At 47.1% G+C, this 23,633-nt stretch overlaps 9 protein-coding genes across 9 annotated transcripts; 4 read left to right on the top strand and 5 right to left on the bottom strand.

Moving 5' to 3' along the window:
• The first annotated feature begins 154 nt into the window (after nt 1-154).
• On the top strand, nt 155-1,663 carry PHATRDRAFT_bd1691 (predicted protein). Its single transcript, XM_002176352.1, has one exon. It carries the CDS (start codon nt 332-334, stop codon nt 1,637-1,639), a length of 1,308 nt encoding a protein of 435 aa, XP_002176388.1. The 5' UTR covers nt 155-331; the 3' UTR covers nt 1,640-1,663.
• A 947-nt stretch (nt 1,664-2,610) lies between these two features.
• On the top strand, nt 2,611-3,942 carry PHATRDRAFT_bd79 (predicted protein; the record flags this gene model as incomplete). Its single annotated transcript, XM_002176351.1, has 1 exon — nt 2,611-3,942. A coding segment is annotated over one exon (1,332 nt), but the record flags the coding sequence as incomplete, so codon positions are not given.
• Nucleotides 3,943-6,927: 2,985 nt separating this feature from the next.
• On the bottom strand, nt 6,928-7,665 carry PHATRDRAFT_bd1367 (predicted protein; the record flags this gene model as incomplete). The annotated part of the gene is made up of 1 exon (XM_002176306.1): nt 6,928-7,665. One exon carries the CDS (start codon nt 7,663-7,665, stop codon nt 6,928-6,930), a length of 738 nt encoding a protein of 245 aa, XP_002176342.1.
• A 609-nt stretch (nt 7,666-8,274) lies between these two features.
• On the bottom strand, nt 8,275-8,865 carry PHATRDRAFT_bd1366 (predicted protein; the record flags this gene model as incomplete). Its single annotated transcript, XM_002176305.1, has 1 exon — nt 8,275-8,865. One exon carries the CDS (start codon nt 8,863-8,865, stop codon nt 8,275-8,277), a length of 591 nt encoding a protein of 196 aa, XP_002176341.1.
• A 678-nt stretch (nt 8,866-9,543) lies between these two features.
• Nucleotides 9,544-12,391, top strand: DXS (precursor of synthase DXS 1-deoxy-d-xylulose-5-phosphate synthase). Its single transcript, XM_002176350.1, has 2 exons — nt 9,544-9,659; nt 10,032-12,391. The coding sequence occupies exons 1-2, from the start codon at nt 9,618-9,620 to the stop codon at nt 12,180-12,182; spliced, it is 2,193 nt and encodes a 730-aa protein (XP_002176386.1). The 5' UTR covers nt 9,544-9,617; the 3' UTR covers nt 12,183-12,391.
• A 231-nt stretch (nt 12,392-12,622) lies between these two features.
• On the bottom strand, nt 12,623-13,982 carry GDCT (glycine decarboxylase t-protein; the record flags this gene model as incomplete). The annotated part of the gene is made up of 2 exons (XM_002176304.1): nt 12,623-13,190; nt 13,285-13,982. The coding sequence occupies 2 exons, from the start codon at nt 13,980-13,982 to the stop codon at nt 12,623-12,625; spliced, it is 1,266 nt and encodes a 421-aa protein (XP_002176340.1).
• Nucleotides 13,983-14,510: 528 nt separating this feature from the next.
• On the bottom strand, nt 14,511-17,371 carry PHATRDRAFT_bd1686 (predicted protein). The gene is made up of 4 exons (XM_002176303.1): nt 17,230-17,371; nt 16,453-16,878; nt 15,891-16,366; nt 14,511-15,806 (listed from the first exon to the last, which is right to left on the bottom strand). The coding sequence occupies exons 2-4, from the start codon at nt 16,875-16,877 to the stop codon at nt 14,806-14,808; spliced, it is 1,902 nt and encodes a 633-aa protein (XP_002176339.1). The 5' UTR covers nt 16,878; nt 17,230-17,371; the 3' UTR covers nt 14,511-14,805.
• A 1,443-nt stretch (nt 17,372-18,814) lies between these two features.
• On the bottom strand, nt 18,815-20,029 carry PHATRDRAFT_bd559 (predicted protein; the record flags this gene model as incomplete). The annotated part of the gene is made up of 2 exons (XM_002176302.1): nt 18,815-19,177; nt 19,286-20,029. Coding segments are annotated over 2 exons (1,107 nt in total), but the record flags the coding sequence as incomplete, so codon positions are not given.
• A 1,382-nt stretch (nt 20,030-21,411) lies between these two features.
• On the top strand, nt 21,412-23,375 carry PHATRDRAFT_bd1684 (predicted protein; the record flags this gene model as incomplete). Its single annotated transcript, XM_002176349.1, has 1 exon — nt 21,412-23,375. The coding sequence occupies exon 1, from the start codon at nt 21,513-21,515 to the stop codon at nt 23,373-23,375; it is 1,863 nt and encodes a 620-aa protein (XP_002176385.1). The 5' UTR covers nt 21,412-21,512.
• Between the last annotated feature and the right edge of the window lie 258 nt (nt 23,376-23,633).

Genomic DNA, 23,633 nt, shown 5'->3' with positions numbered 1-23,633 from the left:
AGGTACGATAGCTCCTTCGGTACTGAAACATATAGCTCACACAGTGAATCCCTTTGATCGTCGAAAGTCTGCGGATGAGCGTTGGCAGAAAGGCAATCAAACCAACACGACGCAAGTGGATCGGATTTCCGTTTCACTGTCAATGAAGTATATCATTCCGTACTATTTTGCTCACTGCGTCAATCATTCCTGACACCCCTTTGCCTCTAGCCTTTCCACCTCCTTGAACCTAGAGCAGAAGTGACCCTGGTGTCGTTTTCTCAGCCCTTTTTTAAGTATTGTTTTGGTTCACTTTCTGTTAGCGTGCAAAATTTGTTAGAATCATAGCGCCATGACGTTTCACAGGAACTTTCGCTCCTCGCCTTGGCTTCGTCCATGTTGCGTCGTCGGCTGCTTGTGGGTGCTAGTGGCTTGGATTCCGGTCATTCAAGCTTCTCCCATTGACCCCGCTGGATCTGGGACCGGTGGATTTGCGGAGGAAGTTAAGAAAGCATCCAGTGCAATAAAGAGTTCCGTCCAAAATCTGGCCGGCTACGGAACCCTGGCTGGACAACAAGGCTTTCTCGCTCGCGTACTCATCAGCAGGGAAGAGGCGAAACTGCTATATAAGACTGTAGAGCAGACTGTGCATTTTGAAGATCTTCTACTAATTGTGCTGATCGGTTGGACGACGGTTCCGGTCTTGAAGATTCCGTACGAAAAACTTATGATGCAACGTCCTTTTGGGGACACGGCTTTGTTCGTCTTGGCTGATCATTTACAGCAGATTGCCAAGATTGCAACGTTGGTGTATCTCACTGACATTTTGCAGCTTTACTGTGTTGGTCTCGGGTTTGACTTTTGTAAAATGGGTAACGTCCCACATGCATTCGCACAAGCGGCCTACACCGTGTGGGGCGCACAGCGCCTTGCTGCCATCAAAAAGTATCTGCTCCGACGTTACGTTTCACACCATCCGGAAACGTACGGCCGCATGCAAATTTTCAACCGTCTTTTGGATGCCGCCATCTACGCCGCCGGCATTCTTGCAACACTCAACTTATTCAAGGTTGAAATGGGTGTCGCTATGCATTCCTTCCTGGCCTTTGGAAGTGTTGGTACATTGGCGGTAGGTCTGGCTAGTCAGGGTATCACTACACAGATTTTGAATGGTCTCATGTTGGCATCATCTGATCGAATTTACGAAGGCGACAGTGTCAAGTTTGGCAACGGACAGTCGGGAACTATTGTGAAACTGGGGTGGTTGGAGACAGTACTGCGCGGATCGGATGAAGTTATGGTTAGCATTCCAAATACTGATCTTCTCAAACAACAAGTAAGCAATCTTTCGCGCATACGCTATTGTCAAGTCAAGCAAACCCTCAAGATTAAGTACAAAGACGCCGAGAAAGTCCCAGGACTTTTAGACATGATCAAGCAAGAGATTCGTGCAGCATGTCCATTTTTGATTACGGATGGCACGCGTCCTTTTCGCGCTTACTGGACTGATTTTACTCCAGAGTCAGCTTTGGAAATTATGGTGGACGCGCATTTCTATCTCAAACCGATTGGGGATGAGTACTTTAGCAATCGAATGCAAGTGCTGCAGGCTATTGATCGTGCCGTGAGAAACCAGGGCGTGACACTGGTGGAGATCTAGAACCCTCAAATCATTAAAGAGTATCAAGCAACAAATAATGGGGTCTTGTGCGATCTCTGCTCCTTCCAGACGAGCAAATCTTTTTGAAATACAAGGCCTTTCCTAAAGTAACAGTGACATAGGATTCTCATTTCGCCCATATGCCTTGCATCATTTTCAGTTGCGACTTCGCTGAACAACAGTTAGTGTTTTCTTCGAGATGTGGTCCGTCGTAGAAGAGTTGCATGTGGTCCAGCTTACTCACCGGCGTTCAAGAATACAGTTTAGCTGTTTGCAGTGACGGAAAGCTCTACCTCTCATTTTCTTAGCTTCAGCGGTTGAAAAACATTGAGCAAGAGCCTCACTGCAAATTGCAATGTTTCAACTGTGCGATCAGAAATAGGATCGTTCTCCGATGCGTGAGCTCTGAAATCAAAAAATGCCAAACTTTCATTTCGTTCCAGTCTCGCCATGATGACACTGACAACGGGACACTACTAGTACTATTGTTGGGCAGGGTCGGACTCAAAGCTACGCAAGTAGAGCTGTCGTGCGTTAGACTGCGATCAAAATTTATATTTTTCGAATATTATTGATTTATATATCATACGTGTGTGTATATGTGGTACACGCGCTACGAGCTATCGCCACATTCACCTTTTCGGTCGCGAATCGCAGATCGTGTGGCGACTGACGGCTTGGATTTGTCTTCTTTCCATCAACCTCCCAACGAGAGAAGCAAATAACGAAGAGTTTTCCCATACAGCTCGTTTAAATTATAGTCAAGGTAAGCGATGGTATCTCTTTGCCTTTCGGAGCGTGCCGCTTCAAAAGGCGCCGAAAACAAAACGATGATCACATTCTCATGATCTTGCGCGCCCCATTCCCTACTCCTCCATTTACAGCATTTGTCCAACATGACTCGCTCTGTCGTTGACTATGAGAATCTCATGGAGACTTCGTTCTGTGACTCCAACACATCTGTTCGTACAAGCGTGCGTCCACGGTGGGAGCGCAAGAAGCAAGAATACCAGTCGACCGAAAACCGGCGACCACTTGATGCAAATGTTGGAGATCGTTTTATTCCCAATCGTGCAAGCATGAACATAGAGCTTTCAAAATACCAAATGCGGTCTTCTTCTGATATCAGTATGACAGACGCAAGCGTAAGCGGTATTGCTGAGGATCAGAAATCTGTGTCTGACGCTAAGAAAGACCAATACACGTCAAATCTCAGTTCCGCCTTGCTAGGTGTGGACGACCCGAGCTCGAGTCGTATAATAAGCTACAAAGAAAAAGCTCCCGCTCCAAAGGGCGACACGGTGAACAACTTAAATATCTTGTACTCCGCTTCAGCAACTGGGCCAAAGAAAAAGTCCTGCACAAGGCTGGTGGCACGACAGATCCCGTCTGCTCCGAGTCGTATTCTTGATGCCCCAGATCTGATGGACGATTACTATCTTAATCTTCTGGCTTGGAGCGACACCAATGTTCTTGCTGTCGCCCTTGGACAGACCGTGTACCTTTGGAATGCGGGTACTGGCGACATTCAAGAGCTTTGTACTTTCGATGCCACTCCAACTGCGCACATCTCCTCTGTATCTTGGGTACAGGCGGGTGGCGCGCACTTGGCGGTGGGTGTGTCATCGGGGGCAACACAACTCTGGGATGTAGAGTCGGGGACCCAGCTTCGATCTATGGATGGACATACGGATAGAGTTGGGTCTTTAGCGTGGAATCGTCACATTTTGACCAGTGGAAGCAGAGACACCACTATTGTCAATCATGATGTTCGTGTGGCACGCCACAGCCTTGCAACTCTGAAAGCGCATGAGCAAGAGGTTTGTGGTCTAGCCTGGAGTCCCGACGGCGAAACTTTGTCCAGCGGTGGTAACGACAACTTACTTTGCCTTTGGGATGCTTCCACCTCCTCGGCATCTGCCCCACGAGTCCATATTACGGATCACCAAGCTGCCGTCAAGGCACTGGCATGGTCTCCCCACGAGCGAAATTTGCTTGCAACTGGGGGCGGTACAGCTGACCGCACGATCAAGTTTTGGAACACGCGTAGTGGGGTCTTGCTCAATTCAATTGATACGGGCTCGCAGGTTTGCGCTTTGCAGTGGAACCCTTTCGAAAAGGAGATTTTGTCGTCTCATGGTTATGCTCGAAATCAGCTTAGCCTTTGGAAATATCCGTCAATGACCAAGATCAAAGAATTCGAAGGCCACACGTCTCGTGTTTTACACATGGCAGTCAGCCCGGATGGTGGAACGGTTTTGTCGGCTGCAGCCGACGAAACGCTTCGATTTTGGGACATCTTTGCAACTCCATCGATCAGTAAAAAGCTTGGAAGCTCAACAGACCTTTACAGCGTGGCTAGTACGAATAAGTGCAGTTGGACGTCTCAAATTCGCTGAGACAAAAGAAAACGGGGGTGTCCCAGGTATGCTTCAGATGAATTTCATGTATTGGCAAGCTTCACTTATCCAGCAAGCAAATTGATTAAAAATAATAAAATAAAATAAAAAAATGGTACGTCACAGGCCTTTAGGGTTGAACGAGCTACTTTGTTTCTCATTCGATGCTTCAGGTGTGTCTACTGTTTTCTTGATGGCGACAACGCTCAACGAATGATCAAAACAACTGGGATGGCTTACTGTTAGAGGTAAAATGAGAATGATACTACAGCTGAGTACCAAATGCGTTATGGGCATTCTTGTCACAAGCAGATGGTAGCGAGTCGATCTGCCGGTAGATCCGGGCATGGAGTGAAAGTTTTCAAGTCCTTTTAATCTTGTCGTAAACCATTGCGCACACGAATAGCCTGAAGCCTGTAGAAAGTGCAATCGCGATTGCCATTGCGCACACGAATAGCCTGAAGCCTGTAGAAAGTGCAATCGCGATTGCCATTGCGCACACGAATAGCCTGAAGCCTGTAGAAAGTGCAATCGCGATTGTGGCTGTAGTCAGGAGGCGTGAGGACATCAAGGATTGGGCTCCTTGATGACCAGCCTCAATCTGAAACCTTTTCCCCCTTGCGGATAGAGAATGTACGTGTAAGGTATGTGGTTGATACAATTCAAAAAGCCCGTAACAAGCGCTACGTAACACTTCCAGTGGTGGTTGAATGGTTTGGCCAAGAGTCAGCGCCGTAGCGAACATAGTACTTGTGATGTCTCCGTACAGTACTCGGCTAATAATACAAAAATCCGTGCAATCGTGTAAGGAAAGTGAGGCATTGGGCGGAACGATGCAACATTCCATCATGTACTGACCTTGACTGTGAATAATGTTTACAGAAAGGCATCAAACGCTATAAGGATCTGTATAAATTGGAATCACGGCATTATGAATGGGTCGAATGGAAAAGTTCCAAAAAGTAACATAACCAACTTGAAACACAAGTCAGTCAGAAATGCTGGTATATATAAAAGCGCGAAAGTGGAGACCGGAATAGTACTCACCTTGGTTGAGGCGCCCACCAGATGTCAAAGACTGCAATTTCAATGGTACCTTGGTATTAGATTACTTTGCCTCTGTCTACACCGGCTGCAAAAGCTGTTTAAGCACTGCCAGTGGTATTTTGGAATAGCATTGAGCTGGAGCTGACACTAGCTGGCTGCGCTCAGATATGGGACTATCCACGGTATTGTCGGAATCAGTGCCAATGACATCATCGGCCTCACCGCCCTTGCTTTGGCTGTTGTAGAAACGCAGTTCTGGATTGGTCACCTTGTAGAATATCCATCACGGTAACGATGTGTTGTTGGCTGTCTCATTTTTTATCTCTCTTTGCTATTTACGGAAAAGGAGAGACAGTATTGTTTGAGTTGTATAGAATGGCTTTGAATGGAAGGAGCAGTGATAAAGAGCGTGGCTAGGAAACAGAACTTGCAAACGAGAATATAAGAATGCAAAGACTATCATTTTACAGCAAGGTCTTGTCAGCAGTCGGTCGCTTGTTACGGTGCACCGTCATGCAAGGCTTCACATTGCCGTTGTATGTTTCTCCGGTGAAGCAGACATGATTGATTCTCTAACTCTATAGTGTTTTTGCATAGCTAGTTTCAATGGTAAGAATGCTACCCACGGCGCTGTGAGACAGATTGTTTTCCGTTTTTGTCTATGTGTGAGGGGTTCTATCAAATTGGCGTTTAGCAGTCATTGACCTTCTCTTCGGATATCAATAAGTATGCACATGAAAGGCTTGTAAATTCGCCAGCGCTCGTGAAGATCTGACGTAGGCATGACGATATTTTGTGATCATCCAATCATGTAGGCCTATTTGAATATCGGAATTTCGCTCCGCATTCGATTTCGACGTGCTGCCAATCAAAACCGAGATGTCGATGTTCTTCTCTGTCAACTCTCACGAGGCTGTCTAACAGTAACCAGATTTTATTCTCACAGTCAATCTCGACTTAGCTTTTGTTGACTGTGAGTTTGGCGTGTGCATTCGAGTGGTCCCGAGTGCCCCTGACAGAGCTCCCGTGGTTCTCTCGGCCTCGCAAATCTGTAAACACGCTCCAGACATTGTTGACAATGAAAAACTGGATCATTTTCGAGAAGCTTTGCGTCGTTTTGTTGACCTTTTTGGTCGTTTCTCATTCGTTTTATCTGCAATCGGTCCGGCAAACGCAACGTGATTGGGATCTTTCCCAAAAATCATTGCTTTATCTTCGCCCTGGTCAGGCAGCCGATTTGGAAGCCTGCGCATACGATCTCATGAAGGAAGCGGCGGAGCGAATTACGCAGGAGGTACCATCACGTCCAGAATTTGGATCGCCCGGACCGATTAGCTGGTGTCGCCGCCTCTTCTTCAAGCATATACCTGCTTTTAAAGAAGCACAAGGCAAGTCGATTGCCCAGGACTAATTCGAAAATCCCACCCGTCACTCTGCCATCGACGTTTCATGCATTCTTCATTTTCATGCTACTCGGTTTGTTTCTGCCCAACACAAGATAGCGTCCAGTCCCTATGTACTGTGAGGGGTATCTCGAAAAACCATAAAGTAGCTTACCAAACTCTCTTTCTGTAACATCATCTTCATCCATTGGATTGACTTGACTCTACATATTCCTCTATTGGGTTTCGGTTTGGTCTTAAGGGTTTAGTAAATCGCATGCGTGTCGTCTCGGGTCCATATTGACCAGTCCAAAGTCCAAGCGTTATTGGTTCACTACTATGTTAACCGTTTGGTATTGGTAGATTCTCTCCGTCCCCAACAAACATAAGCAAATACGCATAACAAAACAGAAGTTCTTCTATGCGTCTCAGGAGCAGTTTGGTCGAATCAATCGTTGGTCTATAAGGTTTCAAACAAGGCTGCAACGTCGGCGTAGACATCTTCCTGTCCCTTATCAGCTGAGACTCGTTTCACTTTGCCTTGTTGGTCGTACCAGTCTACGATGGGAGCTGTTTCCAATTCAAAGGTTTCGAAGCGCTTTTTAATTACTTGCATATTGTCGTCGTTCCTTCCCGATGTTTGCCCTCTTTCCAACAGACGCCCAATCATGACTTCTTCAGGACAATCTAAAAACAAAACGAATTCAACCTTGTGATGCGACATTGTGTCCTTCCAGGCTTCGGCATTGCCCTGCGATCGCGGAAAGCCGTCAATCAAAAACTTGGTACCACCGGACTTTGCGTACACTTCGTGCATGCCCTTTTCCAGTAGGCGGCACGTGACCTTGGAAGGTACGAGTCTACCATCCGCAATACACTTGTTGATCGTATCGCCAAGTTCGCCACCTCGTTGTCGCTCAGCTCGCAATAAGTCACCCGCCGAGAGATGCGACCATCCAGGCTGGTGCTGCGTGACGAGTTCACATTGAGTCCCCTTACCGGCACCGGGCCCACCCAAGACAAAAACAACTTGACAGGTTGGTAGAGTCTCGTCTTCACTCGAGTTCCGCTGGCTTTGCCGACGATTCAGCGCCACAAGCACAGCCGTTCCCAGAAAAATCCCCAACGAGAAGGGACAGAAACTCAGGTTGAATGTAGGACGAGTGCCCTTGTGGTAGTCGCAGTCCTTGTCCGGCATGTCGAAGAAGTAGCAAATAGTCTCTAGTCAGGGGTGGATTTGTTTGTCGACTATGATTGCGTTTTATGTCCTGTCTCGAATAGCACGCGTTGCGTTGTACTCACTGCCAGTTGAACAATTCAAATTACCATTGTCAACCGCATTTTTTGTTTCCAAGGCTACGTAATTCGACATGAGATAGTGAGTCACAACAAACTGCGGCGGTTCAAAAAAACGGCAGTCTTATCGTCCTTCTGTCAACCGAACCGGTACCTACTGACGTACCTACGGTAGGCTCGTCGCTATGTGTAAGCTACACGAACTTTGGCGAATACGCGTTTCATAGAACACCACAGCCCATTTACATACTCAGTGCGGTATTTGTGCTAGAATGCTAGGCATGAAGAGATCGTCGGCCAACTGACGCTCTACATGGCATTGTTCCCAAGCGTCCGGGCCCCTGCGGAGTCATTTTTTAATATTTGATTCAAGATGATTTCTATTAGGTAACTTACATTACCTCGCGCAATTTGGCCGGATGCGTTTTGGCGAAAACAATCTCTACGAGCTGATCCGTAGTGGGAAAGCCTGCTCAGCAGACATTCCATCTGTTTCTGAACAGCCTTTCGTCTACTGCTGCGTGATAGTTTCGCCAAGACCTGCGCTGTATTCTTCAAAGGAAACAGTGTCGGTCGCAAGTACGGAGAATAAAACGATGCCAAGTACAGCGGCGGAAATAGTAAATAAAACGTAGGCCGTAAACAGCGCGCCCTTGCCCAAGACACGGCGCCCGCGTGAGCTTTCCGGGGCATCATCCTCACCAATTATGACGATCGAATCCGAGCCCGTACCAAAACTTTCCCCAACAGCAATTCGTCGCCAAAATTCAACAGTTGCCCACACAAAAGGAACCAAGCCTGCGACGAAAATAAGAGTAGTTTCCGTTTTTGTTTGTCCAAGTTCCTGTGGACTCTGCTGCTTCTGTAGTTGAGTTGCAGCATCGGCGATGGAGAAGGAATAGAGGTGATGCGATGCGATGTTGAACATTTCTACGTGATCTACAGAATTGGGAACGAGCGAAAGTTGTGTTATCAGTTGCGGCCCCTGTGTTTTTCGAAGCAGCTCAGAACAGGTTGTGGTGTGCAGCGAAGCAAAGCCAAAAACATGTTGCATCATCGAGTGTAGCATCAGAAATAGTGTTCCAACATAGAATAGACTCATCATCGGTAAGCAGATATAACGAGACGGAGAAAGACAGGTTGTTCCGTATAGTTGAAACTGGTGAGCTTCTGTTCCTGCAGTGTATCACAGTCAGTCGCTGACTTTGGGACTACGATGTATCTCCTGTGCTTTGAGTCCGTAACGGCGAGAGCGCTTGGAGAACTTGCTTCACAGTCAGTCCACTATGTAGTTCTAATCCAAATAGACCAATCAAGGTGAACGTGAATGTGGTTTGCTTCACAGTTGGGCATCGTTCTGATGGCCGGCTCGGCAGGGTACTACCTGCTGTACCCTATAGAAGCGGTCATCGTCAAAAATAGATGATTCTCACTCACAGTCAGTCCGGATCTTTTGAATTTTTGAAAGTTTGACGTAGTGAACAAATGTGTCGAAAGGAGGTGATGACGTTGAAAGGGAAGAGACTAAACAAGTGTGGCTTGAGACAGAGAATAATCCAATCAGAACTATTAAGAAGGTGCGAGACTACATAATGACGTCATATGTTCCGTCTTGGCTTGTCGATCGTGAGATACGCACTGCAACTCGGCTGACCCTGCACGTTGTATTGCGTTTGTGTTTGGCACGTATGGGGCAAGTCAGTGGCTTTTCTTCCTCACTCCACTAAAGCGGTCACAACTCCCAACCAGCGATACGGCGGACACATTTACGCACACCACACACATCACTCGTCTCGAAGCCACTGATCTCAATAATAAAAAGCCTTGGTTGCATATTCTGCAAGCAAGCTTATAATGCGTCTATCCAGCGCTCTATTCCTTCTGATTACTCCAACGGTACGTCGTCTCGCCATCGGTATTGCATTAGTCGTTCTTTTGAGGTGTCGCGATCACGGCATACTTTCTGTGGGCGTCGAAAATTTCTCAGAATGGGGCGGTTTCTGCTATTGACACGTGTTCCAAGGAATCTGACGATAATAGGGAGATCTCCGTTTACATTGCAAAGTTACTTTCAACACAGAGTTGATTTGTTGATCCCGGAAATCTCGGTTTCGCAATCTCCTAATGCAAATTTCCACCCATCAAAGAATCCGTCCGGACGGTTGACGGACTCGTTCGAATCGAATAATCGTACCTTCAACATTCAACAGCCGGGTTCCTTACATGTGTTTGGGTATCTTTTCTGTCTGCACCGTCAACTTCTTGCAGGTCGCTGCATTTGCTCCCCGAGCGAGCCTTCTTGTCAGGAAAACCAACACCTTTGTGAAAGCAGAAGGTACCAATGGGGGTGGTTCGGGACCTCCGTTTTCGGGTCCGGCTGTCAAGCCAATTCTGGACTCGGTGAAGTATCCGTCTGATATGAAAAATCTTGACATGAGGCAACTCAAGCAGCTAGCCAACGAACTCCGTTGGGAAGTCCTGGAATCCGTGTCCAAAACAGGAGGTCACTTGAGCTCAAGTCTCGGAGTTAACGAACTCACTGTTGCCTTGCATTATGTTTTCGATATGCCGGAAGACGACATTATTTGGGATGTTTCCCACCAATGTTATCCGCACAAAATTCTCACTGGGCGCCGGGATCGTATGTCGACACTTCGTCAATCGGGTGGTATTTCCGGTTTCTGTAAGCGTAAAGAGTCCGAGTACGACTCATTCGGCGCAGGACACTCGTCGACGTCTATCTCAGTAGCCCAGGGAATGAGTATTGGAAAATCCATACTCAACAAACGACAAAACAACTGCATTGCCGTTATTGGAGACGGAGCAATTACCGGCGGTATGGCCTACGAAGCCATGAACTCGGCAGGATATTTGAAAAATCGCATGATTGTTATTCTCAACGACAACGGCCAAGTCAGCTTGCCGACAGGTACACCGAGTGCTGGAGGTATCGTCCCCGCATCACAACTTTCTACCTACACATCAAACCTGCTGGTTTCCAAGCCATTCCAAGATTTCCGTATGTTTGCCAAGAATTTTAACAAACTTTTACCTGAAGGTGTCCAAGACGTCAACAAGCGCATTGATGAGTACGCTCGCGGTATTGTTGCTGGGGGGACCTTGTTTGAGGAACTTGGGTTCTTCTACGTTGGCCCTGTTGACGGTCATGATCTCGACAATCTTATTCCTATTTTGGAAAAACTACGCGATAGCCCCAGCACAAAACCCGTCTTGCTACATGTCAAGACAACCAAGGGATACGGCTACCCACCCGCCGAGCAAGCAAGCGATCGTATGCACGGTGTTGCCAAGTTTAATCTCGGAACCGGAAAGCAAATCAAATCGAAAAAGCCTATTGCTCCTAGTCTCACATCCATTTTCGCGAATGCTTTGATTGATGCGGCCACTGAAGACCGATCAATTGTAGGAATTACTGCTGCTATGCCTGGTGGTACCGGCATGGATATTTTTGGACGCAGGTTTCCCAAGCGTACGTTTGACGTTGGGATTGCTGAACAACACGCTGTGACCATGGGCGCCGGTATGGCCTGCGAAGGTCTCAAGCCCTTTGTTTGTATCTACTCGACCTTCATGCAACGTGGGTACGACCAGGTTGTGCACGATGTCGCAATTCAAAACCTTCCTGTGCGGATGGTCTTGGACCGTGCTGGCTTGGTTGGTAACGATGGTCCCACTCACCATGGTTGCTATGATCTCAGCTACATGGGCTGTATTCCAAACTTGATTATTATGGCACCTAGTGACGAGGTTGAACTAAGAAATATGGTAGCGACGCAAGCCGCCTTTAATGACGGTCCTACTGTCCTCCGATACCCCCGCGGTACCGGATACGGTCTGGAAACTCTCAAGAATACCTTCGGCTATACTTTCGAGGGTGACGAAATTCCTACAAAAGGAGAAGTTTTGCCAATCGGAAAAGGCCGCATTGTTCGTCGTCCGGGTGGATTTAATCAGAATCAATCGTCCACGCGAGGAAAGTCTCGAAAGGATCGCGTGGCAGTGTTGTCGCTGGGAACTCGCCTTCATGAAGCATTGGTTGCTGCAAAGGAAGTTGAAGATATTGATCCGACATTGGGGGTAACAGTCGCAGATGGGCGTTTCATGAAACCGTTGGATGTCGACTTAGTCCGAGAATTGGCTGACGAACATTCAGTCTTGATTACGATCGAAGAAGGCAGTATTGGTGGATTCGGTGATCACGTCCTGCATTTCTTGTCTCTGGACGGTATTCTGGACGACGGGGAGCTCAAATTCCGACCCATGGTTATTCCCGACACCCTCTTTGAAGCCGGTACACAGTACGAGCAATACGAACAAGCAGGGCTAAATTCGGAGCACATTCGTGGCACGATTTTACGGCTCACCAAAAGACTTCAAGTTCCGCAATTGCAGGACTAGAGAGGAATGCTAACAAGCCTTTCAAGCAAGAAAATGTGACATTCACACATTCAAGGTGATTTCCCACGGAACAAATTTAATTTGACCAAAATGGCATCTTATTGGAAATCCTGCAGAATCTTTCACAAGGATGGAAATCGTTTCGTAGTACTGTAACTATGATGAACCACATGTAGAATTTTTTTGCACATTAGTTGCATGTTTTCTTTAAAACATTTCTTTTGTCGTGTTTCTCATCCGACTGACACTAGTTGAGGGCGGCGGAAGGAGTGTGGAACGCTTAATGTATATAAGATCATACAAGCACTTAAAGGTGATGCCGTTGGGCCTACAATTCACACGCAGCGAAAGGAAATTCATTATGAGTTTCATTGTAAACTAGATATGATCTTGATCCACCTATAATGATCAGGTTTCTTTGAGCGATCCTGCTTTTATATTTACTCCGGCACGCGGTAGTACCGCGACTCCACAAAAGGCATCTTTGTAATTTCAGCCTTTTGCATCTTATTGCGGATCTTGAGCATTATCGGTGTACCAGCTTTGGCACTGGCCGTCTCAACGTAGCCCATGGCGATAGGTGCCTTGAGGCAGGGACTGAAGGTACCAGAAGTGACTTCGCCAATCTTATTTTCACCGTTTTCGTCAAAAATCTCCGTATGATCCCGGGCTGGGGCCTTCATACCCATAATACCGACGCGTTTGCGATTGACCTTTTGCAGCTTGCCATCCGGGGTTAAAATGTGTTCGGCCCCGAGGAAACCACCTTCTGTCCGACGGCGGCTTTTGGCAGGTCCCAAAGTCCAACCTAGCACGCCTTCGACGGGAGTGATGTCTTCATTGAGATCGTTGCCGTAGAGACAAAGCCCAGCTTCAAGACGAAGCGAATCCCGGGCACCGAGACCAGTGGGGTTGACGGAAGAATCTTCCATTAGCTTGGAAGCGATCGAGACGGCATGTTCAGTAGGCATAGCGATTTCGAATCCGTCTTCGCCGGTGTATCCGCATCTGTTCAAAGAAAAACAAATGTAAATAACACAAACATGAAGCAAGTTCGCAGAAACTCTGCCGTGAGTGTTTCGTGGCCCATTTGTGTTCGTACCGAGTAATGCGGCATCCGTCGACACCATCCAAAGTTGTGGGGCGTCCGCTCATAAACGGCATGCGGGTCATGTCAAAGTCAGAGGGTAAAAGCTTGGCAACCGATGCAGCGGCACCAGGACCTTGTACCGCTAAAAGCTGCATGCTGTCCTCCAAGTACTCCATCGTGACATCGCCATCAAACACAGCCATTTGTTCTTCGAAATGCTTCATATCACCAAACTTAGTTGCTCCGTTCACAACCATGAAAACATGATCGCCCGCATTAGTAATGACGGTGTCATCGATGATTCCTCCTTTTTCGTTTGTTACCAAGGAAAGGCATCCCATGCCTTCCTTGAGACTGGCAATGTCACCCACGACGACGCGTTCTAGAAAGGCGACACGATCCTTGCCGTGCCAGCGGATCTGTCCCATGTGAGAAACGTCAAAAAGCGAAGCCTTCCCGTCTGCCCGGCACCACAAATGCTCCTTCATAACTCCGCCATTTTCACCCTTATACAGGACAGGCAACTCGTATCCCGCGAACGGCACCATGTCTCCCCCTAGATCCTTGTGTACGTTGTACAGGGCAGTCTTGACCAGATTTTCTGACTCTGCCGCAAATGATCGAGACGGGGGGACACAAAGTGCAGGTTTACGAAGCGTAGCACGAGTCGTCAACGACGACTTGAATTTAGCAATAAGACGGGTGGACATAATGGTATAGAGTCAATGATGATAGATGATACACGACAACGACAAGGAAGAAAAGCTCGGCACGTTTGCATTGTGAATTCCATTGCTCATTCTTGTCTACAACCTAATCACGTACACACATCTGCACATACAAACGTACAAGCAACTTCACACGGATGCTTTTCTCCCCTCTCTCACCACTATCGGGACTCGTGGACGAAATCCTTTTGTCCAAGATATTATGACGTATGTGGAATCAGACGTCATCGCAGCGTCAGCACAAGAAATACTGTATTTTCTTTCTAACCGCACTTTAACGGTGAACAGGAAACAGAATAACTCTGTATAGGACTAGCAGGCACAGGGTAGCTCACAGTCAGCGTCAACTCACAGTGTCGAGATGCAGCACAGTATTCGGGCACAGCTTCCACCTCTCTCTAGCTAGGCTAATGTATTTGCCAGAAAAAAAGTGAAAGTACCAGTCTACAGGAAAATTTCTTTACGTTAGTTGGAGCGAATTGTGTAACGGATGCTTTTTCTTGTTCCTGTGGGATGCATATCAAGAATTGGGTTTGATAAAAGACTACAACAGCGATCATCATGCCCAGGTATCTAGCCGTAGGAAAACTCGTGAGGCGAACGCATTTCCGGTCGATGATGTTGGCTTTGAGAGCATGGTGAGGATGCCTTTTTTGAGTTACACAACATACGTGGGGCGGTCGTTGAAAGATGGGTAAATTCACAGTCAGTTGCACTAGTAAATCGCGATACAATACCGTTACAATTATAATATCCTTTTCAACAAATAGTTCTCTAGCTCCCACCCAGTTCTCATTAGACGCGTTTACCGCTTGGAGTCACCTTGACCGATGTAACCCCCACTAAGATAGTCAAGATTTCGCTTCGATCCATTCGCAGCCGCACGTGCTTGAGCCATCGCCAAAGCAGCCGCGCTCGTTGTCGAATGCATGCCTCCGCTATGATGGGAGTTTTGCAAATTACCAAAAGAACGAGATGCCAGCGCATTCGCCAGTGCAGAATTCCCCGAAGCTTGTAGCATTTGCTGCTGGGCCATTAACTTGGCAGCAGCTTCGCTTGATCCTGGCGGCCCTTGCTGATGCATCAATGGAACATTCAGCAATGATGGATCTTGGTGCGGGATATCTCCGGCCGCAACCAAGCTCAAAAAGTCATCAACGCTCGAATTGCGTTGATTTAAACCGTCCTGCATACGCAAAGCCGTCAAACCAGTGGAAGAATCTTGGCGGAGCAAATTTGCTAGACTCACCGCACTGGGTCCGTTCCCGGAACCAAGGAGAGATGCTGCGCTGCTGCGGTCGCCCATACCGAGCATGCTACCACCATGCATAGATTGAAGCAAGTTGTTAAGATTCACGTTAGAATCGGGCGTATCATTGTTTCCACCGATCCCATTGTTGTGAAAATTATTGTTGGACATTGATTGCAGAAGACTTTCCATTCGTCCCGCGCTCGCTAAGCGACGAGCGGCGTTCGATAAGTCTCCAGAAGAAGCTCCCGTTATGTTCTGTCGTGAAGAATAGCCAAAGTCCGCGTTCTTCATACCCGATTCCGGTATATTGGAATGACTTCCTGCGGTCCCTGTTTGAATTAAGTTGGCAAGATTATCGATGGATTGAAGACTTTGAAAATCCAACGACATAAGAGCATCGAACGAGTTCTGTCGCTGGATCATGTTCGAGAGGGAATCTGACGAGAGACCACGGTCTCTTGCTAGTTGAGTCAACTGTTCTCGAGAGAGTCCCGTCTTTAGCATTAAATTGTTCATGGATGCATTGTTGCTTTGCAGTCCAGAAAGTCGGGCAGCTGAAATTTTTCAAAAGAAGAAGTATCAGCACCAAGTCCACATGCATAGTAATGAATGCGCGATTGTATCCGATCAACTCTTACCCGACACGCTTTGCGCTAATTGCGAGAACGCTGCGCTAGAAAGGCCGTTGCTACTGCCCGACCGCGTAGCAGCGAGCAAGTTGGTTGCCGACCCTTGATGAAAGGGATTCTGCATCATGGTCGATTGGGATGCTTGACGTTGAAATTCGGCCATGGCCAAAAGTTCCTGTGAACTCATCCCACTCGCCCGGCGATCTCCGTTGAGACCACTTGTACCAGCGAGCATGGCGCGTCCAGCGGCGGCGGCGCGACTGTTGGATCCGGAGAGATTAGCAGCCGCGAATGCCGCTCCCGCGCCTTGTTTGTACCCAAACGGAGGCTGCAACCACGGAGGACTGGGAGGCTCCATTGTCTCGTGTTCTATTTTGGGTCTCCCCATGATGATAGCTTCGGGAGCCGCGGAAGCCGCCCCGCCAACACCGGACGACTTGACCCGATTGGTTTGCGCAACACGCTCCAAAAATCGGCGTTCGAGTCTGTTATGAAACGTAAAACGCCCAAATGTCAGATTGGTTTTGCGAAAGACGGTCCACGCTCGAGACTAAAATGGCGTTTGACTCACTCGCTCAGTTCGGCGCGACTTTGCTGAATCTGCTCCGGTGTTAGCCTGTTGAGATCTGCCGTGCGTCTTCGGAAGACTTGCTTGCCGATGCAGTTGCTTCCCACGAACTTTTTGGAAATACGCATGGGATCGCAGTTGAGCAATTTGGACAAGAAGGTACGCAATGTAGTCCCATCCGTCAGGGGCAAAAGGCCAGATTTGAATTCTAGAATCAAGCGATTCGCGTACGCTTCCTCCTCTGGAGTCCATTTCCCTCGACGAAGGGGCGGGCCTTTTTTCTTATTGTTGGGAATTACATCCAGAGCAGGGTGAGGCTGCTGCGGTGGCGCCGCCATGGAGTGCGCCGCCTCCAAGCGATGCCCAGGCACAGAGAGACCGTCGGCCTGCGCCGCGCTTTGGGCGGCATGTATCAATAGACTTGACATACTGGGAAGAGAGCAAAGCACATGAAGAGACAGCGAAAGAGCAAGCGAAAGAGGTAGTGAGAAACCAAACGAGTTTATGCCAATTCGATCGTACGGTAATCAAAGATCAGGACACCCGAAAGGAAGAGAAGTTCTTCTTTCCACGCTTTGACGCAGATATTGCTAGCCTTTGATCTCATCTCATGAATATCACTTGGGTAGCTTGGCATCCTGTAAGAGATGGGCCAACCGCCGTCGGCACACCCAGGCTGAATTTTGCACCATGAAGCGCAGCTTTCTGGCTCAAGATACGTAGAATTCAGAGGGAGCTTCCTAATGAGACGAAAGCTTGCCTTCCTCACGGACTACTTACTGTGAATCCGTGATGTCGAACTGTTTTCGCTTGTCGTTCTGTTAGTCTTGCGAGAGGACAAATTGCCCTTGAACGATAGCCAACGGCTACCAACGTTTCAAGTTGAGACACCTTCGGTAGCTTCAACGTGTGGTTGAAGCAGCGCGAGTTTTAATTGAACTAACGCTATCGATGAATATGGATTTGCAGGGGTTGGCTGCTCGAAGACCCCCTGAGACTTTTCATGTGCATTTTACACGATGCGAATCCGGGGATGTCAAAAACTCACCCCTGCCTTCACTGTGTTCGTCCGCGGTCGATAGTACCAAGTCTACGAAAACCACTGTAGAATGGGACATCCGAAAAATGCTCAGTTCGGAGTATCATGAATTTCAGCCAATGGGCGATTTGCCGGCTCCGAACGAAATACTGACATACAGAAGACGGATTTAAAATACCAGTCAGAAATCGGCCTTCGCTGGACAACAAACACTCAACATGTTTTGATCATAAAAATCTGACCGCCGTAATCTCCGCTTATCGACTTTTCGATAATAAGACCAGAAAAGCCCACAAGATTTCCAATACGACTATAAATATCCGAAAGGCGGTTAGTCAGCACCCAGCCAATCTCAAAAGGGGAATGCTACCATACTCATTGGGCAGTCCAATGTGTCGACTCATATGTCTGACCGACTATTGAAATCATTTGATTTTGAGACGCTCTACTAGCTTTCAATGTCTCTTTTTGTTAGTTGTATTTCCAGCAGTGGACGAAGGAGTTTTTCCGCTCTCGAGAGTCCATTTACAATTACCTTGAAAGTGTCCACAATTTGGCGAAGCCCCACCAAACGCTTATTAGCTTCTCTTGTATTATTACTGTTCGTATCGTTCATACTACTTCGATTGACGGCGAATAAAGCTACAGTCAAATGAACTGATACAGGTTTTGCCCACAAAGGAGATTAGTTTGTAATTTCGCTTTCATGATTCGAAAATTACGCGTTCGTCGCGCCAATCGCCATGTCCGTACCAACAGGAGTAAGACGCTTCGAAAGTCCAGGATCGAAACCGACGGTACTCGGCTGTCGGATGCCATCCCATCTATTCAACCGTCATTAACACTGACTTTATCGGAAAGTGAGACGGAGAAGATACCGCTTTCACCGAATAGTTCAAAGCGCCAGAAGATCGCTCGTATTCTATTCTTCGAGGATGATATGACTCTCAACGAAGTCAGATTGTGCTCTTTCCGCGAAGAAAACGGAACTAGATATATGTAGAATTAAATCAAGGGAAGGACAACGTGATGTATAGAGAGAAAGAGGTATCCAGTGTCTACGAAAAGCTTTCCGTGATGGATTTTGAAGAGAAGGCCACCCAAAAAAACTCGCATTAGTCGAAGGAAGGATGGTAGTCGTAGGCCCAGCACTGATTTAATGCCAGCATGAGCTCTTCGAGACGAAAGGAAAAGCAGTATTTGGCCATAGAATAAAATTGCATTGCACACGATTTCATTGTCTTCAAAGCACCACATCACAGAGCCTGAAGAGGTGGCGAGAACTCCATAAATGTCGCTGCACAAACACTCTTTCTAACTTATTGGTTAAAAGCCAAAATCCACCAAGCTCTTGATTTTGTTTCGCCCTTGAACAGAAATCGACTGTAAAAATTCTTTCTTCTCTTGCTCGGACAGCAGCGAGTACATGTAAGTCAATCGAGGAACGCTGACCGTAGCCAGCTTAACAAATGTATTGTAGTGAACCCATGTGCAGAGTGCCATAAGAAATTGGCAGTCCATACGGTCCATGACACCACCGTGTCCAGGAATTATCGAGTCGAAGTCTTTGACTCCGTATGCCCGTTTGATTGCCGAAGCCAAAAAGCCACCGAAGGGAGCTACTAGCGAAGCAAACATCGCTAACCAAAGTGCGTGTACTTGAACAGGAAAATAATTTTTGAACACAAGCTCGAAATGATGGTGAACGTGAGTCTCTTCGCCTGAAATACAGCGCGTGAGCGCATCCGGATTACCCTTCTTAAAACAAATCTCAACAACGCTCGGAATTATCTTGACAAAGTAACGAGGAAGTATATCGAAAATTTGCGCAGGGATGAAGGACTGTGCTATTTGGAAGACGGGGTCAAGCTCACACTCCAAGGAAACAGGAGCAAGTCGGAATTCATTCGTAGGGCAGGTCATCCAGGTGAATTTGGCAAGAAACCCCGAAAGATACCATGCAATAACCATTGTGAAGATCCAACCTCCAATAAAACCTTCCCATGTTTTTCCCGGTGAAAAGCGGATAAATGGTCGATTGATAAACTTGCGTCCCCACGTCATTCCCGAAACGTAGGCCATGATATCGTTAGTAAAGACGAGACAACAAGGAAAGACATACCAAAAGAGACCATTGAAAATGTTGTGCATGATGTACTTGAGCTGTCCAAAGGTCAAGCATAGAACGAGAATTGTCCAGCAAAGTTGATTAATTTGGAATTTGATATGTTCGCGCTGTAGTGTGGTAATCGTGAGTACAAAAGTACCGGAGTAAAGCAAAAAGGAAACACTCGACATGTATTGCATGTACGGCAAGAGGTAGTGCAATTCTTGATTGTTTTGGATGGCATCGAGGAAAAAGTCACCGTACGTGTAAAAGCACGCGACAACAAACCACATCCACTGTGTTGTCCGGAAGAGGGGAATTGTGTCCTCGATCGTTGCGAAGAAAGCAGAGTACCGAACACGAACAAGCTCTCGAAACAGAAGCATTTCAATGATAGCTACGAGTGTACATATGTAAACGTGCCCCATATAAACCTGGAATGGACAAAAAATGCCAAACGCGCTTGAGTGTCAACTGTGTACAATCATGAAGGACTCGACAGTATGCGTATGCCGAATCCATCACGTACCGATCCGCAAAACACGCTAAACATGCAAGCTCCGAAAAACACTCGCATGAGAATGCGCTTGCTTTTCGACTCTTCCCGATTGACTTGCTCTCCCGTCATCATACCGGCGCTTTGTTGCTTCACCGGTGTCTCGCTAAGGGAACCAGATCCGTTGCTGGGAAAGAAAGGGCGGTCTGTTGCTGCTAACTTCTTGGACGCTGCGCCTTGGGAGTTCAAAGATTCGTCGCATGTCGAAAGTCCACCCAAAGTGTTACTCTTGCGGGTCGCTGCCACAGTACTTTTTTTCCGCTGCTTCAGTTCACTCATCATGATCGTTACAGATTGGATGGCCCGCGCCGACAAATGTGCCGCAAACAAGTAGAAGGAACCTCTTCATTTTCTAACATGGAATCCCATCGCCACGTTTAAATCACGGGTTTTAATTTCTTGTTCGTGGAGAGAATAGATCGACTAACAAAATAATTGACTTCATATAAAATGTATATTGTGACCTTTTCAACTTTCATTACATAGGATTGGTTCCGTTCGTGCATGCTATCACCTGAGAAAATCTTTATACGTCAGTGATTGTGTGTGTCGCAAACGCGGGGGGGGGGGGGGGGATTTTGGCTGTCCCAGAGTATATCCCTAAATGTGGTTTACACACAATCACGCAGAACCAAGTAGCCACAAACTTTTACGTACACAGTAAAGTGTACCCGTACCGCAAGTGGCTCACATTGGCTCTGTTTAATTTCATTTCACAGCACTGTTCATTAGAAGCACATCTCCTGTAAATATAGAACTCTTCATTATACAAAAGGCCGGTTTACCTCTTTTCTTCTTAGAGGGGTGTTCGAATACAAAATGCTTTCATCCGAATCATTTTCATTTGCATATCCCTATGCTACCAGTCAACATTATTCAAAATTTTTGAAGCGTTGCTAGAAGTGCTGACAATGCACACACCTCTTGCAGAGCTTCCTCGTCTCTTTAAAACAAAAAGAGAGGCAGAAAAAATGTGATGCCAAAGACCCTTCTCCCGCTGCACAGCCAACATCCAGGATGGAACACAACCGTATAGATTACACTAACGTAATCTATGTCTTTGTATAAGTTGCTACAAGACCCTTTGTGGTATGTGGCTCTATCTTGATAACATAGCCCCTTCGATTGAAAAACCTGCGAAAAAAGTCTTTTTTAACATTGGTACCATAACCTGTTTAAACAGGCCTACCTAGATCCCTCCAACTGCTATTGATTGTGTTGATTGCTCCTTTATTGGTAATTTCTTTATTTTGGTGCCGTCTCAGTCAACTCGAAACCAAAACTTGCAGCTGGTGCAAGTTTTGCAGAAGCGAACGTGCTGACTATCAGTAGGAGTTCTATCCATCCAATATCCGCGGAAAATGCTAGACTTTGGACAGCCAGAGCTTCCCGGGACTTTTGTTGTGCTACAGGGTGTCCCTGGTGATGGCATGAGGAATACGATCCATTCCTTTCCAAAATATCCGGCAAAAATTGATGACAACACTGCTGAACAGAGATGTAACGATGAAAGCACCACAGACCTGCAGGAAATCTCGTCTTTGCCTGTAACTTCCACTTCAGAAGGCTATCCGAATGAGAAAGCTGCTACCGGAACAGCTTTGTACGCGTGTTCCACGCTACCAGCATCCCAAGCGACGAGCGGTAGCGTTCTGCAAAATAGTGGGATCTTCCCCTTGGGTTGCTGGTCTCCACCAAGTGCTTCCGAAGCATTGTCTGCGACAAACGGCAGCATTCATTCTATTCAAAGTGCGTCGACGGGAAATGACTTCTTGTCAGGAGGCAGTCATGAATCCCAAAAGGATGAGCAGAATTTTGGTTGTAGCAAGTCACATCGTTTCGACGGACTGCCGGCGAAGTTAAGATGCAGCACGCCTAACTATGCGGAAGAGCTTGCCTTGAATGAGTGGGAAAGGTTGTGCCGCGACGAAGAAGAAGGGCAGTGGCTGGAATGGAATGAAAGTAGTGAGCCGCGCCCGCAGCTACGAGTCAACGAAAATAGGTGGTGGACTGAAAACGGCCGACTGATTGTTTTTGAAAGAGTGCCTTCCCTTGACACCTTGTCAACAACACCAACAGTTGGTATATTGTCACCCGGTACGGTTGTTTTAGGGACAGAAATGTTGACAATTGGACCTTCGACAGGCAGGTGTCGGGTATATCGTCCCAGTGATGCCACCGAACTTTTAAGGATCGAGGCACCAATTCAAGGATACATTGTTTTTAGCGTTAATCGTTACCGCTTCCTATTCCCCGGGATGCTGAGTGCACTATTGAGTGATAGACAATGGCTTTGGAGGGTGTCCTGTCCTGTTGGTGCATTCGTCCGGAAAGGGCTTGAATTGAGTACGCAGCACATCACTACAGTCCCGTACGGTTCTCTGGTTCATGTCAAGCGTAAAGCAATCAATGCCATGGGGCTATCCCGCCTACAAGTAGAAGTGTTTGTTCCCCCTGAAAATGAGTCCAAAGACCCGGAGATGGTTTTGGGCTGGTGCTCTGAATATCTCAATCCTTTGTCAGGTCAGCGAGGTAAAATTGCGCAGCCTCTTCCGCTTCCTGTTCCTGCCGTATATTGTGTTATGCTAAAGGAGGGCGCCATCATTCGGGACGGCGTTGAATTGTCTTCTCAGGAAATTGGACACGCACCCGAAGGTTCTATGCTATCTATCACCAGTCGTGCTTTTGCTGAACACCCCACAGAAGATTGCGTGGAACGATTGCGTATAGCTGGAAATGGGGGTTGGATAAGTCGGAAACTTAACAATCCTCCACCTCTGGACTTGGTAATAGTAAAGCTTATCGAATTGGACGGAGAGTTTGAGCCCAATGCCCCTTGGGCCTTTCACTTTTCTCAGTTACGAAAGATGCAAGAATCGCATCAAGAACCGACTTGCTGCGGGACACAAGTCAATGAATTTACCGCGTTGCCAATACTGTCCCCACTAAATCCACCAGAACGTTCTAGAAAGGGGTCCTTGACAAGTTCACGCCTGAAAAAACCACCACTCAGCACCTACGCAAAAATACCAAATAGACAATCAGCATTGGAAGATCAATGCTTGGTTTGCTTGGCTGACTTTCGGACATCAACAATAGTTCACGGGGAGACAGGTCATATAGCATGTTGCTTGGTCTGTGCCCGTATCTTGAAAGCCCAAGGAAGTCCTTGTCCTATTTGTCGCCAACCAATTGAATTGGTTGTGCAGCACTTTTGGGCGTGATAAATATTCAGATAACAGTAAAAGCTCTCGAGTATCAATAGAATGGAATCCTGATGTAGCCATGTGCCATGTTTTGCAACGAACTCCATAAAATCGGAGTAATTGCTTTACTTTGTATACATTGAAGATACACAACAATTACTATTTAGAAAGCGACAACAACGGACCAGAATTGTACTAACAGCAAAGGAACCAAATGATTGTATATACTGTTGTAGGCAAAACAAACCAAATAATTGATGAATTTTGGTGTCAGTT

This window comes from Phaeodactylum tricornutum, genomic scaffold, assembly GCF_000150955.2.
Source record: "Phaeodactylum tricornutum CCAP 1055/1 PHATR_bd_32x35 genomic scaffold, whole genome shotgun sequence".
Taxonomy (NCBI): domain Eukaryota; phylum Bacillariophyta; class Bacillariophyceae; order Surirellales; family Neidiaceae; genus Phaeodactylum; species Phaeodactylum tricornutum.
The sequence above is the reverse complement of the archived record's forward strand: the minus strand, read 5'-3'. Positions and strand labels throughout refer to the sequence as shown.

Excerpts from the sequence above, each read along its gene's own strand:
- PHATRDRAFT_bd1686 (XM_002176303.1), bottom strand. The coding sequence starts at position 16,877 with ATGTCAAGTCTATTGATACATGCCGCCCAAAGCGCGGCGCAGGCCGAC. Across the intron at positions 16,367-16,452 it reads AGTCGCGCCGAACTGAGCGA|ACTCGAACGCCGATTTTTGG; the intron begins GTGAGTCAAACG and ends GTTTCATAACAG. Across the intron at positions 15,807-15,890 it reads ATTAGCGCAAAGCGTGTCGG|CTGCCCGACTTTCTGGACTG; the intron begins GTAAGAGTTGAT and ends GAAAAATTTCAG.
- PHATRDRAFT_bd1691 (XM_002176352.1), top strand. The coding sequence starts at position 332 with ATGACGTTTCACAGGAACTTTCGCTCCTCGCCTTGGCTTCGTCCATGT.
- DXS (XM_002176350.1), top strand. The coding sequence starts at position 9,618 with ATGCGTCTATCCAGCGCTCTATTCCTTCTGATTACTCCAACG. Across the intron at positions 9,660-10,031 it reads TCCTTCTGATTACTCCAACG|GTCGCTGCATTTGCTCCCCG; the intron begins GTACGTCGTCTC and ends AACTTCTTGCAG.